Source organism: Trachymyrmex cornetzi, unplaced genomic scaffold (genome assembly GCF_001594075.2).
Source record: "Trachymyrmex cornetzi isolate Tcor2-1 unplaced genomic scaffold, Tcor1.1 scaffold313, whole genome shotgun sequence".
NCBI classification, from domain to species: domain Eukaryota; kingdom Metazoa; phylum Arthropoda; class Insecta; order Hymenoptera; family Formicidae; genus Trachymyrmex; species Trachymyrmex cornetzi.
In genome coordinates this window covers 244953-260575 of record NW_017297828.1, presented here as the reverse complement: position 1 = coordinate 260575, position 15623 = coordinate 244953, and the positions used below count along the sequence as shown (strand labels likewise).

General features: G+C 33.2%; 1 protein-coding gene across 3 annotated transcripts; it reads right to left on the bottom strand.

Moving 5' to 3' along the window:
* Window positions 1-7346: 7346 nt before the first annotated feature.
* Window positions 7347-15380, bottom strand: LOC108762649 (synaptic vesicle glycoprotein 2B). 3 transcript variants are annotated; one of them, XM_018509725.1, is made up of 14 exons: window positions 15005-15370; window positions 14857-14928; window positions 14490-14505; window positions 14329-14376; window positions 14101-14262; window positions 12428-12590; window positions 11966-12087; window positions 11032-11270; window positions 10013-10176; window positions 9748-9925; window positions 9423-9540; window positions 8924-9083; window positions 8363-8490; window positions 7347-8025 (listed from the first exon to the last, which is right to left on the bottom strand). In XM_018509725.1, the coding sequence occupies exons 3-14, from the start codon at window positions 14503-14505 to the stop codon at window positions 7943-7945; spliced, it is 1581 nt and encodes a 526-aa protein (XP_018365227.1). In that variant the 5' UTR covers window positions 14857-14928; window positions 15005-15370; the 3' UTR covers window positions 7347-7942. The 3 variants fall into 3 exon arrangements, with proteins under 3 accessions (XP_018365227.1, XP_018365226.1, XP_018365228.1); XM_018509724.1 differs by lacking the exons at window positions 14490-14505; window positions 14857-14928; XM_018509726.1 differs by lacking the exons at window positions 7347-8025; window positions 8363-8490; window positions 14490-14505; window positions 14857-14928 and having other exon boundaries at window positions 8994-9163; window positions 15005-15380.
* Window positions 15381-15623: the final 243 nt, after the last annotated feature.

Here is a 15623-nt window from a genome sequence, read left to right as displayed (position 1 = left end):
ATATATATATATATATATAAGAATAATATTTTATATTACATATATTATGTTTAATTTTTGCCATTCGACAAAATAAATTCTTGAAAAAACTTTAAGGTGTTTATGATATACTACCGGACTTTTTTTATATTAAAAATATTAATTACGTTCATTCTTTTGATTTTTCAAATTTCTTAATATAATAGCGATTTGTTTTGGTTCCTGTTATTCGAAAAAGATGCATGATTATTATTGTAGAATACTTTTCAAGTATATTAACTTTTATACATATAATGCACCATATGCATATATTTGGTCTTCAGTTTTTTGTTTTAAAGCAGAAATTTCTCGTGCGTTAATGGATTTAAAACTTCTAAAGAGTTGTTCGTTTATTTATTTTCGCGATTCATTCCGTGCGAACACATCCGACTTCTCGATTGTCCGTAGAAAAATCGATATTTACAGAAGATTCTCTCTTGTTTTTTCTCATATCTTAATTGCTCTCTTCAGCAATGTCTATTCGTAACATTGAATATAGTTTTTGATGAATAAATATTTTTGCGGAATCTTTTGCTTTTGTATTATGATATTTGTAAACTCTTCGTTCGTTTAACGAACGTGAAAAATATGCCATTATAAATTGATGCCACAAAACAAAAAAACAAACGAATTTTTTTGCGCATCGTTAAAAGCAGTCGGGAGGTCGTTAGTCTCGCTAATCTCGATTGCTGTGAATATATAGGGTGGATGCAAATTATTGTTGAGGAACGTTAATTACCACACTAAACTAATTACTATGTTTTACGCTACTCCGTACAACGAGCTTGCGAAGATAAACAGGACATTTCTCTTGCATATATCGAGCTTTAATTCTTCTACGAACTTTGTCTAACTACTTTTGACAAATTATCGTACGTTATATACTTCACCACGAAAGAAAGTAATTTTTGTTATTTTTTACTTTGTTTTATTTTACAAATATATTACACTATTAAAAAAAACGAGGCTAATCATTTTAGTGTTATAGTTTTTTTGGAGGCTTAATACTAATTCGGTTACTGAATTGCTCTATCATGTTACAATTTGCAGTTAAATTAAAGTTGCAAAAAGGATTATTTTTATGTATTTTGTCATGTTATAACTACGATATGTGGTATGCTGAATAAATTTTATTGCAATTAAAATTAAGCGTTGTTAGAACTTTCAACCTTCAAAAGGATTCATCAGTGTTAGCTATGATTAATAAGATATGCATGGTTAAATGTGGGGTTTATTGCGGAAAAACTTGAAATTAGATCATTAACGATTCACTTTTAAGAGTTGAAAATCCTAACAACATACTTATAGAGTTAATTGCAATAAATCTTCTTTAGCATGTTATATATTGTAGTTATAATATGATAAAATACATGAAAATAGCCTTTTTTGCAACTTCAAAATTGTACATTTCTCATAATTGTGACGTGATGGAGCAATTTGCGCACTTGTATTCAGCAACCAAAAAATTGCAAAGTAAACTAGTTCCGTTTCAATGTTTGAAAAAAGTCATTTTTTGTTAAGCATAGTTTTGTCAAGTATAGTTTTTATCGATAATTTTCTCTTAGAAGGTCTTATTTTTGGTCTGTATTCCGGAATATCTGTTTCGTGGAACAATTTGTTTAACTATATTGTGTGATATGAAAAATTATGTTTATTGGAAATTTGATTTGAGTATACGTTACGCATTATTAGGCAAATGAGATGAATAACGATGCTTGCCTTGGGTCTGTGACTGGCAGTCTGTGATTTATCGATATGGCTGCAATACTGATGATGTCACATGCTATTGCTTCGCTGTATACGACGAAATGTCCCAGCGGAAGATGCGAGTTCTCGTTGTCTAGACCGGGAAATCCCGATGAGTCAGAGTAGCGGAATCATCCCCTGAGAAGAGTAGTTTCCTGCATCCTTTTCACAACAACCCACAGTAGGAAAATTAATCCTTTGATGCTTGGAATAAAGGGGATAAGTGAGAACATTCCATTATTTAGAGAAAAAAAATTATCACTCTTTACGTGTTTTATTATAGTTATATCTATTTACAGTAATATAATGAATTGAATATTAATTTATATTAATATCTTTAAGTATTTTTGAAATTTCAATATTATTAAATGCTAATATTTTGTAAAATTTAATACAAGGATAATACCCCCCTTTTTTCTTACTGTTTAAATTATATCTCAAAGCAAATAGAATTAAAAGTTAAATCCCTTTTTAAATATCAAGAATTTTTTCCATCAAATTAACTTGACGTATAAAGCCCAAAAGAAAAGTTACAATATCAAAATTATAAATGTGAGGCTGTGCATTGAGAATTCATTTCTCGTTATTCAGAGAAATCGTTTACTAATCATGTAAAATTCAAAAAAATTGTTCATTTATTCAAAGAAACAGTATTACGTATGTATATATCCTGAAAGTTTACAAATAACTAAGAGTTAAAGAATGTATAAGTTTGAAAGGTGCATAATGAAATTTCCGAGCAATATTTTTTTGAGCTCTCTTCTTATTTGGATCCAGTCATTTTTCAAGATGTTACTCTCGTTAATTTTAAGAAAAATAATATCTTGTATCCCGATAATGGGTTTTTATCACTAATGAATTTATCCCAATATCCAAATCCTTTTTAATATATCCTTTATACATGAGTTATCTTATTTTACTGTGAGGAGGATTAATTGCCAGCTGTTTTATTACCATTATTAGCAAGTTAGATATATTGCATACTGATCATGGAAGTATGAGCTTCATTTATGATCTGTAAGGGATTTGTATGGCATGTGTAACTCAGTATAGTAATATTGTGTTTGGAAAATCAACACAGATCTCTTGTTTTAATCTCGCAATTTAATTTAATTATTGCGATATCGAGGAAAGTTTTTGAATATATTCAGCAACGTTAATCAATAATCCGCGGAGAAAAATCATTTAATTTATCAGCAAATATTATTCGCAAAATTAGATGTCAGCAGGACTGAATTGGAAACGCACGTAAACTACGAACTTCGGTATTCTAATTTTTCATGTCGGCATTCCCAGAATTTCGAAAATGTGCGGCCGGGAAACGCTCAATTGTGCTCGCCGTCACGTGCATCGGTACACATGATTCCGATATTGTTATCAAGCCTTTATTACATTCTGCCTTTACGTCGACATATTTCGACGTGCTTTAGGGAATCCGCGCTTTATCAAATTTATTAAAATTTAATTATTAAAATTAACTGAGGATTAATCAAAAACCTCTACTTTTTAATAGTAGAAAATATAATTAACTGTAGAAATCGTACTTTTTGCATAATATTCTTTTTCACTATTTAAATTGAAATGCTGTCGGCCGCGAGATTATCGATTATGAAACCTGCTTTTATTCGCTACGTCTTTTGGATGATAACGTGATACACGTCATCCCAGCGAATGCAATCACGGTGGCAGGATCGAATATAATTGGAGCTTAAGGAAACTCTACGGGATGGAATCGTCGGCATGTATAGAGTTGATTGGCGATAAGCAACGTGAAACGTCAGCATACGCGTCACGATGTCATATCATCAGGAAATGATCCCCTATGGATCGTCTTTATCATGAGACGAGTTTACCGTATCATTGTGATTAAATCGTGCAAAACTCGGGATCGATTAGTTACGCAGACGAACTGTTGTTACGCGGAGGACCGTCTGCATCGCACCGCAGAATAAAAATGCTAATTTCTCGAATGACGAGGTTTGTCGATCGCGTCCGTATGCATTGTTTCGGACGCGCGTTGCACGCAATGAATTATTCATGACGAAATAGGTTCGGGGGTGCCAAGCTTAATGCCGTCAGATTCTACCGCGGATAACGGACTTCATTTCATGACCGAGGGGACTGCAAGACCGCGTACTTTAAGAATGTGCATGAATGTATTAGTCCGATGTAGCGTAAAGAGGCTGAAACTTTTGTGAAATGAAAAGGAAATTATTCGACTCGCATTTCGGCTTGCTTGTTGGTTATAACGCGATTTCGTAGTAAATTGCAGTGCATGCTAAATAAATGGTAAATCAAATTATGGTAAATAGAAACGAGAATTTCCTAAAAGTATCTGATATTTTATAAGTTACATTTTTAAAGCTTTAAGAATGAGAAATTTTTAAAACTATATGTAAATGTCATTATTTGTTAAGATTGATACAAGAAAAAAATTATAATTAAGATTTGTAAACTTGTTGCTCCGAATATGCAGTTTGTTAGACATGTAAACTGCGAAAATTACGTTTGTAGAGGATCAGCGAAAGGCAATAAATTGAATAAAAAATTTATATACAACTAGTTCTAAAGTTTTCATTCTCGAACGCTTCTCGGGCAAGTTGCGGGAAGCTCGATCGCGAGAATGAAGTATTACTCGTTTCATAAAAACTTTTTTCTGCGTGAAAAAATTCTGACGAAATAAATCGCCGTGTCAGCTTCGTGTTATTTCTCATCTGCTTGCTTAGTTTACTACAGGAGACAGCATGATGAAAGGGTTGACTTGCACTCAACTTGGCATTGATGCAGGTGCTAAACAGCACTTTACTACGAGAATTACATTACAAATTCTCTTTCTTCTTCTTTCTCCTCTCTTTTTCTTCTATGGAAGTTGAAGATGAAAGTTGAAAAAAAATGAGGATAAAATAGTATGTACTCTTACAAGTCTCGTGAATGTTTCAGCGAAAATTAAAATGCAGTTTATGTCTCTAGTTGTAGTTGTAGTTTTTGCATATATTTTGCTCTGATGTTTTGTCAACGAGGAATGTTTACTCATGTTCTTGCTTTTACCACAGCAACTGTATATTTCACTTTGGAGCAAATGGAAAATTTTTACATATGTGACGAATCGTATTAATTAGATTAGATATATTAAACCTTGCTATTGAGAAATAGAATATTTTTCAAAAATATATAATTATAATATATTAATTGTCTTTATTATTTTTACGCAATTTGTGTATTATACGAGAATAACGCTAGACGAACTTGATTATTTAATACTACACTAAAATTCCTAATTTTAGTGTATCTCTAACTTTATAAATGTTTTTTAATTTATTGTTCACTGAGATAAAATTAATTCTACATATGCATTTGAGGGTCAAATTGTTTTACAAAAACTAAACTTTCCAAGAAAACAGGAGAATCCACAGTCAGTAAACATGAATATATCATGCACGGCAGTCGATAAAATGGCTACAAGTGGATAAGGTATCAGTGCTCGGTACTTTTACTCAATCGATAACACAAAGATATCAACTATTATGGAATGTACGAAAATAGGGAATACCTACTCGAGGTATTTCATTACATCATGGAGTATATATATCGAGAACTGATAATTTTTAGCATCGATCCGATCAGAGATCACGAAAAGTGCGTTTTTTGCTGCCTAGGAATGATCCGCATGATCCGCATAATCATTTTTCTACAGATCCGAACATAATACATTGCGAACATTTATGTATTTTTGTGCATTATATATATTTAGATACATGTGATTTTATGAATGATTACTTGAGAAAAATTCAAATCAAGATGCAATTTAACTTAAAAATAAAATAAGAAGAATGGAAATAATAATAGTAAAAATAGGATATGTATATACGTGATATTTAATATTGATGCAGCTGAATTGCGAATGTTGAAGTTTATTTTTTATTTATATCTTTTAATTGAAAAAATAGTATCTATATTAGTATAAAAAAATTTTTTAAGTTACCTCAATATAAAATTTATAAAACGAATTTATAAAGCCAATTCGATACATATATACAATTGTTGAACTTATAACGATTTATCCATATTATACTCTATGAAGCGTTTAATTTGCGAAACACAAAATATTTATTTTACTGAAATCATAACATCACAGGCCAACCAATTTGTATCGCAGTTAATGTACACTCGTACAACATCTTCATTCGCGATATGTTTGCCTTTAATTAACGCATTTAATAAAGCAACCGCGATATTTATCGTGATAAAATATTAATGAGACATCATGACTATTACATGACTCAAAATGAATAACTCATATTAAACGCAACAGAGATTAAATCGAAGATAAAATTGCTGAAGTGATCGATGGTGCGTGGACTTGTTTAAATAATGGCTCGGAATGAGAGTTGTTTCACATATGTATCGTTCGGTATATAATCCCATAAAATAAATCATGAAATTATTGTCTACCGCATAGACCGCCAGACAAATTTGTGAATTTTCAAATAACCTGAAATCCTGGCGTTTATGTCAATTTTGTATTGTATAATCAGATAATAACGCATTAATTTTATTTTTAAACAGAATAATGGGTTAAATGTATGATACATTTTCAGAAATAACTGATATAATTGTATATTTAGCATTTATATAATTATAATTATTTAAATTATTACTACCCAATTTTATATATAACGTATATAATATTCATATTATTATTAGATATAATTTCATAAAATCTTACTGCTTACAAGACTTGAATTTTCGCGGATAACGTATTGCTCTTTCGAGATATTACAATTATTTGAATTTTGGTCCTTGAGACAACACTCGACGTATAAGCCAGAAACGTACGGAAAGCTCTTAATCCCTGGGTAGCATTAAACATTCTTTGGGACCGCGTTATCCCCGGAGTTATCCCGAAAGGGTTAAGTGACGAATAACTGTACGGCTTACGTTAATTCCGCGGTGGCGGCGGCAGGCTGGCCTATATATCGTACGATTGCGCCAAACCGGAGGAAACCGCGTACAAGTTCGGATGTTTATGCTACGAGCAAAACCGAGAAGTGCAGCTCCAGCGGAGTAACTCTCGCTTTGCAGCCGCTATGGCAATAAGCATGCGCTATATGGTTCCCTCATGCATATTCGGGAAAGGTAAACTTTACGGCGAATTTGCCCCTCGGCCAGTTCCCTGCACAACTAGCTAATTAACTATCGCGTCGGATAACTTTCGATAACCGCGACTGTCCGCGGCAGTATCTCACAGCTTACACGTAATCAACGTCGCTATCTGCGACGACGCAATATTCATATAGGTTGCCATAAGTCTCGTTACTAGGCGACAACCTGAAATTGTGAATAATTCCAAACAAATTGGAAGCACAAAATACTTTCCAATTTAAATGTAATTTTCTAAATCCCATGGATGGAACTAAAAGCAGTTTAAGCCAAATATGTAAAATTTTTGAATAAAAAGATGTAAAATGTGAATAAAATGAGATGTTAGATCGTTCCTGATCTTCCTATGTATAAAATGTAATGATATATTGAAACATGGAATGACGTGGAGGGAATAAATAAATAATTCGATTGTACTTTCATTGTGTATTAAAGATTATTTTCGGGTCAACGAATATAACGATGTTTTAAGAAGTACATTATAAAGTGCGTATCACATACATATAACGAAGGTGATTCAAGATGGTTATAAAGATTAATGACGCTATTCCGCACTAGACAATATTTTCATAATCGTAAAAAGTAATATTCACATCTACGTTTCTTGTTTCTGATGCTATAAACTTTTACGAAGATAAATTACTGTCGTAACGTCAGGAACTTTTCGTCAGGAAAGATTTTTAAACAGCATACACGATGCGTTTTCATAAAAGTCGGAAGTACTTGTTTTATTGTGAGTCATTAAAAATATCGCGTTGTTAATGCTGAGCAGCATTAGGAAAGAATAAAAAAGAGATAGTCATAGAATTCTATAAAAAACTATGTTGCATCTACTTTTAAGAAAGGCAGATTTATTTAGCATTAAATTTGTTATAATTAAAAAAAATTTTTTCCGCTAAATTGTTTTAAATAAATATCACAGTCTAGTCTAGAGCATTTTTAAGCAACTACACATTTAATTGAATTTTTAATTCTGAGTATATGTGGATGATTTCGAAGTATTTGCGTCTTGCGCTCTTCACGATTTTGTACTAACTTCAGTAGGTTTCGCTGGCGGTTCTTTCACAGATTGCGGAAAGAATAGAGATATGCAGAGGCAGACTGAAAAAATACAATAAAAAAAATTAAATTATACTTTATCAAATAATTAGGATTAATTTTAATTATCTGATTAAGTCACTTAATCTAAAATATGTTTGAGCGTTTATAACAGCAGTTTGTGAAATTTGTGGCAGTCTTATATAATTTGATATATTGATCATTTGATACTTTAATATACATTAAATCTATCATTATAAATTAAACTATCTCGTAGATAAGAAGTGTTTTTAAGATAATAATTTGATCAACCTTTAAAACACTCTTAAAATATAATATCTTATCATTGACACGCTTTATATCGAAAGGATTAAACTAGCACGCGTAGCATTAATCGTACCGGAGAAGAAACAACCCATTCCTATGAAAGCGGTGAGGCACTCAGTCTCCAGAAGCGCGGAAAAAATCAGATTTCCCACAATAGCAGCAACATTTCCAATGCTCGTAAGGATATTGATGCTCGTATCTCTGCAACAAAAAGATTAGTTTCTGTCGACCGATTATATTTATCTTTTGCGACGATGTACTTCCGTTTCTCACGTTAACGGACACGGACGATAATAGGGAGTTTTTGCAATAACTGAGTGAATTCAGATACGGTGAACGCTAAAGCCATGTTATCCTTTTCTTAATTAGTTGTTAAGAAGAAGATAACCTAACCTTAACGTTCACCGTATCTGGATAAACGGTATTGCAAAAACTCCCTAATAAGTGGCGAATTGAGGATTGCGCTCGATAAGTTCTGAAATTGTTACTGTTCGCGCGCTCGCCATCTGCCACGTGGTTGCACGTGGCGCAATTAATTCCTCTGCAGGAATTACACAGGGATGCGCGGGCGAGAGTGCGGAAGATACGGTCGCGCGCGTCAAAGAGACACGCTTATATATTCGCGCGGCATTACCTTAATGGGACGGGAATAACGTCGACATTCACCGCGGTAACGATATTACCCGCTATTCTTGTCGTCACGATAACCGCCGACGCCAGCGTCAGCATATACGGTGGAGACTGCGCCCAATTTATTCCGAAACTGCTTGCCACCGATATCAGGAGGGCCGTGACTGCAACAATGGTGCTGTATCCGTTAATTTATGGATTATTCCCGCGAAACAATTGTTCCATAGAGAATTCTTAGCCACTTCTACGTGTGTAACAAGAATATATAAAAATAATTATATAAATAATTTTATATAATTTTATATAATATATATAAAAAATACGCAAAGAAAATTGTCATTTTCTTTAAAAAAAGAAAAAGAATATTTTAATAGTTACATTTTTTTATGGTAGTAATTATTGTATTTATTCTTATAATATAAAATAATTCATATTAATTTATTTAACAAAGTTAGATGAGATAGCTTTAAATTTTATACAATAAATGTAACGATATATCTTACTCATTATGATCTGTTTTCGAAGTTTAGTAGTCATTATGAATCCGGCGAGAAATGAAAATATAACGGCAGACGATGCAATAATGGTGGAATTTAGATAAATCACAGGATAGATGGTCCACTGAAAAGCATTAAGGCGCTTTAATTGCTATTATATAAATTCTATTGAAGAAAATAATTAATGAGGCTCGTAGTTTGCGGTTAATCAACGATTGGTTTAATTACCTGTTAATTAAAAACATTACAGTTTTATTTTAATTATTCATTTGACGATAATTTATAGATTATCAACAGAATGCCTTTTAGTGTTATGCGACTTTATACCAACCTTGAAAAATACATCGTCAAAGTTCGAATAATTTAAATATTGCCTGCCCGGTAGAGTCACGTGAGGGTCCAACAGCTCACAGAAAGTTGGCTGCCTTTCCTTCGGTGTCCAATTTTCCTCGTCAAAGTTGCTGACAATAATAAAAAGTTGCGGCACCCACAGTCTCATTATGTGAAATCTACGCAATCGAACAGTATTTGTCACTGCTTTCGAATGTTATCGTGTTGAGAAGCGTCCAGTGGCGCCGTGACTTATCCAAACTTACCCGAGCATACTTCCAAATTGGAGGAAACTTACGAAGCAGACAGCGGGCAGATGACTCGCCAGTAGCATCTTCGTGTTGTACAACGAGATGCGCATCCTTTCGAGGCTCTCCTTGAGCATGGGACGCGCCAATTGCGTCTTTTGCCGAACGAACAGCGCTTTTATCTACAACGAGAAGGGAGCGACGATGAAAGGGGCCCTTTTCTCGGCTCACCGAGTGAATTATGCGTCCGATTTGTGCACCGCTATCTAAATGCAGTGGCAAGAGCGGCATAAAATACGAAAGGCACAGACATATAGTATAAGATAGGGAGAAATATATGTATAAGTGTGTATGATACATAAAGCATGAACCGTATAAATTTATCATTGTTTTCATTATCAAGATCTGAATAAATAGATCTGTGAAATGGTGATTTATTGTCCAAAGGTTTCGCGATAAAAAGAGGTGCAAAATTTAAATTCGCTCGGGGTGTGTGTTGTAACGCCCAGTACCGACCCTACCTTCATTCGCCTGGAAAATACGATTTGCGCCTTTCTCCACATCCGTTTCCGCTTTACTTCGCTTTCTCGCTCTTTTTCTCTTCTCTGCGGACGTGCCATAAATAAAATGTGTCGTTTGTATCTAGCCGAGGTGCTATGAAGTCGCGGAGGATATCTCCCGGTCATTTGTTAGAGCCCGAAACAACGAGTTTTGCTCGATAAGCTGGTAAAAAGTTAATAACGCTCGAATAATGCAATATTGTCGTTGCCCGAGTTAGAACGGAAATGTATCTTGCTTTGTGTTCTGCCAAAAAACCGGTCGATATAACAATTGCAGCAATGTTTACTTGAAAAATATCGAAGATAAAAGTCAAAAAATCTACGAGATCACACACAAACTTTTTAAATTAAGTTTTAGTGTGTTTTGGCTTAAGAAATGGATGGCTCAATTTGGAAAGGATAAAAGGATAAAAGTATAAGGAAAACTAAGAAATATAGAAATAAAAGTTACATCGTTTCACACGTTATTTAACTTACCGGGAACGTATCCGCAGGTTGGCGGGTGTTCATACAATACATCCTCCTAAGCAATTTCAAGGCAGCATCTGACCTGCCAGTTGCCATGAGATACTTAGGGCTTTCCGGCAACATGGTCGCCGTCACGAGGCCGACGACGGGTGGTATTGAACAGATCAGTAGGTATATACGCCAAGCGTCGTAGTCTTGGCCAAGGATATCAATGTGCCAGTCTAACGGTAATATCGCGAAGCCAGTAACTGTGAAGTCGTACGTTTAATTATTAGAACAAATCTATAATAGTACGTTGTCTTTAATTTTCTTCTCCTAGGAAGTATAATTAAACAATCTTTTGACTTTTTGATCTGTCACTTTATCTCCTTTTTATGAATCGTGATAACGAGAAGTCTTAATCATACAGAAAATTAGTCCTACAGTAAAAAATAATTTATTTATTTCTCATAGCTTTACAATTTCGGTAATTCGCGTATTCACTGAACCTATTTGGTGCCAATGTGATTCATCGTACATGTTGTTAGGTAAAGTTTGCTGGTTATATTACACACAGGACATCGTGATAGTGACACGTAATCTAGTTTCGAATAAACTATAAGTTTTACAATCTCGACAGCAAGAGCTCGTTTTTAAATCCTTCTCACATGAATCTTCTCAAAATATTACAGTTACGTTTAGACAGATTAGTAATATATGAAAAAATAGAGCAATATTAATAATAATTGTAGTTGAGAAATTATTTCAATTATGTAGGTGCTCATCGCGCGCACGTAAATAAATTTTACATATTTTACGATTATATTAAAAACATTTGTTTTCAACTCACAATTGTCAGATTTAACTTTTAATATATTTTTACATGCATCTTTATTTATTTTTGCGAGCAATGCATTGTAATTGATAAGTACGATTAAAGGATATTGCGCGATCGCGTGTTTACCTGCTGGTATGATGTTCGCTATGGCGAAGAGAAATCCCGTCCATGTGGTGAAACGGGGTTTATACGTTGCCGAATGGAATTCTGTCAGGTACGTCATCACCATCGCCAACGGGCCGCCTACGCTATAAATCATAGATGCACGCGTGTTATATCTTATCGGGCGTAAGATTGCGAGAAGAGGAAGTTGCACGATAAACCTTGAACGGTTAAAAAGATACGTTTGAACTATTCTCGAGATTTTCAGGAGAACAGATTTGACTAACATAACAAGAAATATTATTCTGAAAATATTATTCTGTTAATCAGAATAGAAATTTCATAAAGAATTCTATTTACCAAAATATTTAACACGAATAAATTAAAAATATTTTTCTCAGAGTAAAACGATCATAAAATAGTTGTGCTTTAAGGGATTTCTGAAAAAAAATCTTGATCATTTTCTCAAAAGAATCATGTACTTACAAGATCCCGCTGATAAATTTGATTAGTAGATATATGTAGAACGACCGTACACCACTACTCACAATGTTCAAAATCGAATCACCTAATAATGCGAAGATGAACAATATTTTCATACTTATGTAGGGCGTTATATAATCCCATATAAAAGCAGTCGTTGTCATACCTACAAAAAAATCAATATATCATAATATTTAATATAAATTGAAGAGGTTATCTTATAAGATAATTTTTTAATACAGCTACACGGAGAGAATTTTTTCTTAGAGTTTACCTTGAAAATACGGATTGCTGTGGGACAACATTGTATTTCGAAGAATTTTAATGTAAATCTCTCTCATTCATTAATAAAACAATAATATATAAAATAAGTTTGATTAATTTTACTGGAGTGCACATGATAAAAATCTTTAAAGTATTATATTGTACCACTATCATATTTTCTAGTTAAATTTCAAAAAAAAATTCTCTACGCATATAAGATTATAAATGAATTAAACTAATTGCAATAAAGAATCTATAATATGACAATGATGTCCAATAATAATGTGGTAAATATTTATCTTTACACAGTCAGTCGCAAATGACTTTTGATCGATCTTGAGGTTAATCTTAATTTTAAAGAGGACGAAATTATTGGTCCTTCTCGTCGCTCATTGCTTATTGAAAAATTATTAACAAATAAAGCTGAGAATATAAAGATGCATTTAACTCTATAATTCGAATTTTACCTAATACAGATATCACATTATTCGCATATTTGTGTATTTAAATAAATGTGTGGGCGTTGGAGAGGCGGAACCATTAAATTATAAATCTCGTTTCGCACTGTAGGCAAGAAGTGATGTGGGGTGGACCTCGTTTAGAGTGGAAAGCTAGAAACATGTGAAGCCGTACAATTATCGACCTTGTTTCGCACTGAAGGCAGGGGGCGGACAGTGTGAGATGGACTTCGCTTCGCGTTGGAAAGTACATTTTAATATTTTGGGCTGCATTCGAAAGATGCGACCCAAATTTAATTTTAAAATTGGGTTTATGTTAGATTATATCTTTCAAATGGATGGAACCTTCCACCCTCACGTTTGTTTTGCATTGCAAAATAAAGTTCACTCCACACCGCTTCCTGCATACAGTGCGAAACGAGGTCTAAAATTGTACGGTTTCACATGAGCTAGCTTTCAATTTTTTACGCGAAGTGAGTGACTGCACTCCACGTCACCCCTTGCTTATAGAATGCAAAACAAGGTCTATAATTAGATGGTTTCACACTTTCCCGTTTAAATATTCACTTAAATATCCGAATAATATGATATTTGTATTTAATAAAATTCAAATTAGAAAATTAAACATATCTTTATATTGTTAACTTTATTTGCTAATAACTTATTGATAAACAACGAGCAACGGGAGAGTTCAACGTTTTTCTTGAGGATCAAAGTCAATATCAATATCAGTTGCAAGTCATTCGGAGCTGACTTTGTAAAAGTAAATATTTACCAATAATATTAATATTTAACTGTTTAAAAGAGTTTTAAAAAAGATTAAATTTTTTAGTGTTAAAGTACTATAATATTTTTTGTACAGAAATTTTTTTTTAAATTATGATTCTATAGATTATTAATATTAAATTTATGTAGGATTACTACGATTATTTCAATTAAACCCAATTTAAGTACCTATGTAAGGAAACGCAACGAGCATGCCTTTGCGAAAAAGCGTAAGCTCGAAATCGTATTCGGCTGATGCCAAGATGAATCCGCCAGAAGTAGTATCAAAAACAACGGTCCACGCAATTGGCAACACCGCCAGTAACAGCAGCACATTAAATAATCCATAACCTGAGATAAGGAAATAAAATAATAAAAATTGTTATGTATTTGTAATGAACGATTAAGAGATCTTACCGGTTGTGGATATGGCTGTATCGAAATCGGCGGGTTCGTTAACGCTATCTGAAAAATAAAAAGCCATCGAGTGACTTTACGAAACTATCACGAGGATATCTACATTGTGAGTTATATAACAAATGACGCAATTAAAACGTTTATGGAAAAGAGATATTTACGTGCAGGAAGAGCCATCTGATTACAGACGATACAAAGAAATAAGAAAGAGAAGAATAGTATTCAACAGTTTCTTTGAAAATTACATGTTGCTATATAGAATTGTCAGCTAGAACGTGACTTATCTAATAAGATAAAAAATAAATATTAAATAAAGTGTCTGTACTTATATAATGTATGAAACTCATTCAAAATTCATGCATAATACATTATACGTACAATTTATGGTAACTATATTTGCATATCGTTTCTACGACGTGTTAATCACAAACGAACATAAATCTGTACACGTACAGAAATTTACATTTATACATAGAAATAGTGTTAGAAGGCTAATAAGTAAAATTATATTTTTTCATAATATCTCACTGTTCGGTAATCTGGATAGAAACTCGTAGGACGATTCTCATATGTTCCTGTATGTGTAACTTCGTTAATTCACTATACAGAAAATTACTTCGACTTCGAAATATATTGGGTTAACACTACCGGATATTATGCAAGAAGGGCATCTCACCGGTCGTTGTGATCTTGTCATGATTTCGGTCATTCGCGTTCATGTCCGACGCGACGAGCTGAAGAGTCGACTGCGCTCGACGTGATGGAGTTAGTTTCGCTTCTCTCACGATGAAAATAGAAGTCCTAGTCGATTTAGGTGGCGATCTCGTTCTTCGATAAATCTTCGTTGCTCAATTGGATGGAACGGAACTGCGTCAAGTATCCGGCCGTTTGTTCACTTTGAATATAAAAGCAGACGTACTTTGCGAGGATGCGTTCAGAGATGCATTTTTTTATTGATGCAATTTGCGGTGCCGGAATACGAGTCCACGCATGCGATCGGACTATAAAACGGGATCACGTTTTCTGGCGAGCTTCCCGCTCGCGTAACCCACCAATAAAAACGGGTTAAACGATCCAATTGTTACGGGTATGCTTCAGAATCAGCTGTTTCTCATTAATGAATCACGCGTCTTGAAAATCTGTCAATTTGTAATTTAGAATTTAGATTAAATATTATTTTTTACATTTAAGTTTTTTATATTAAAATTTTTTATTTCAAAATTGACGAAATATTTATAAATATATACACTCGAATGATCTAAATTTTTTATTTATACTTATTTTTATTTAGAAAA

Coding starts and splice junctions, on each gene's coding strand:
- LOC108762649 (XM_018509724.1), bottom strand. CDS start 15,047: ATGAACGCGAATGACCGAAATCATGACAAGATCACAACGACCG. Junction 12,088..12,427: donor AAATTTATCAGCGGGATCTT/GTAAGTACATGA, acceptor TATGATTTATAG/CGTAGGCGGCCCGTTGGCGA. Junction 8,026..8,362: donor AATGGGTTGTTTCTTCTCCG/GTACGATTAATG, acceptor GTATTTTTTCAG/TCTGCCTCTGCATATCTCTA.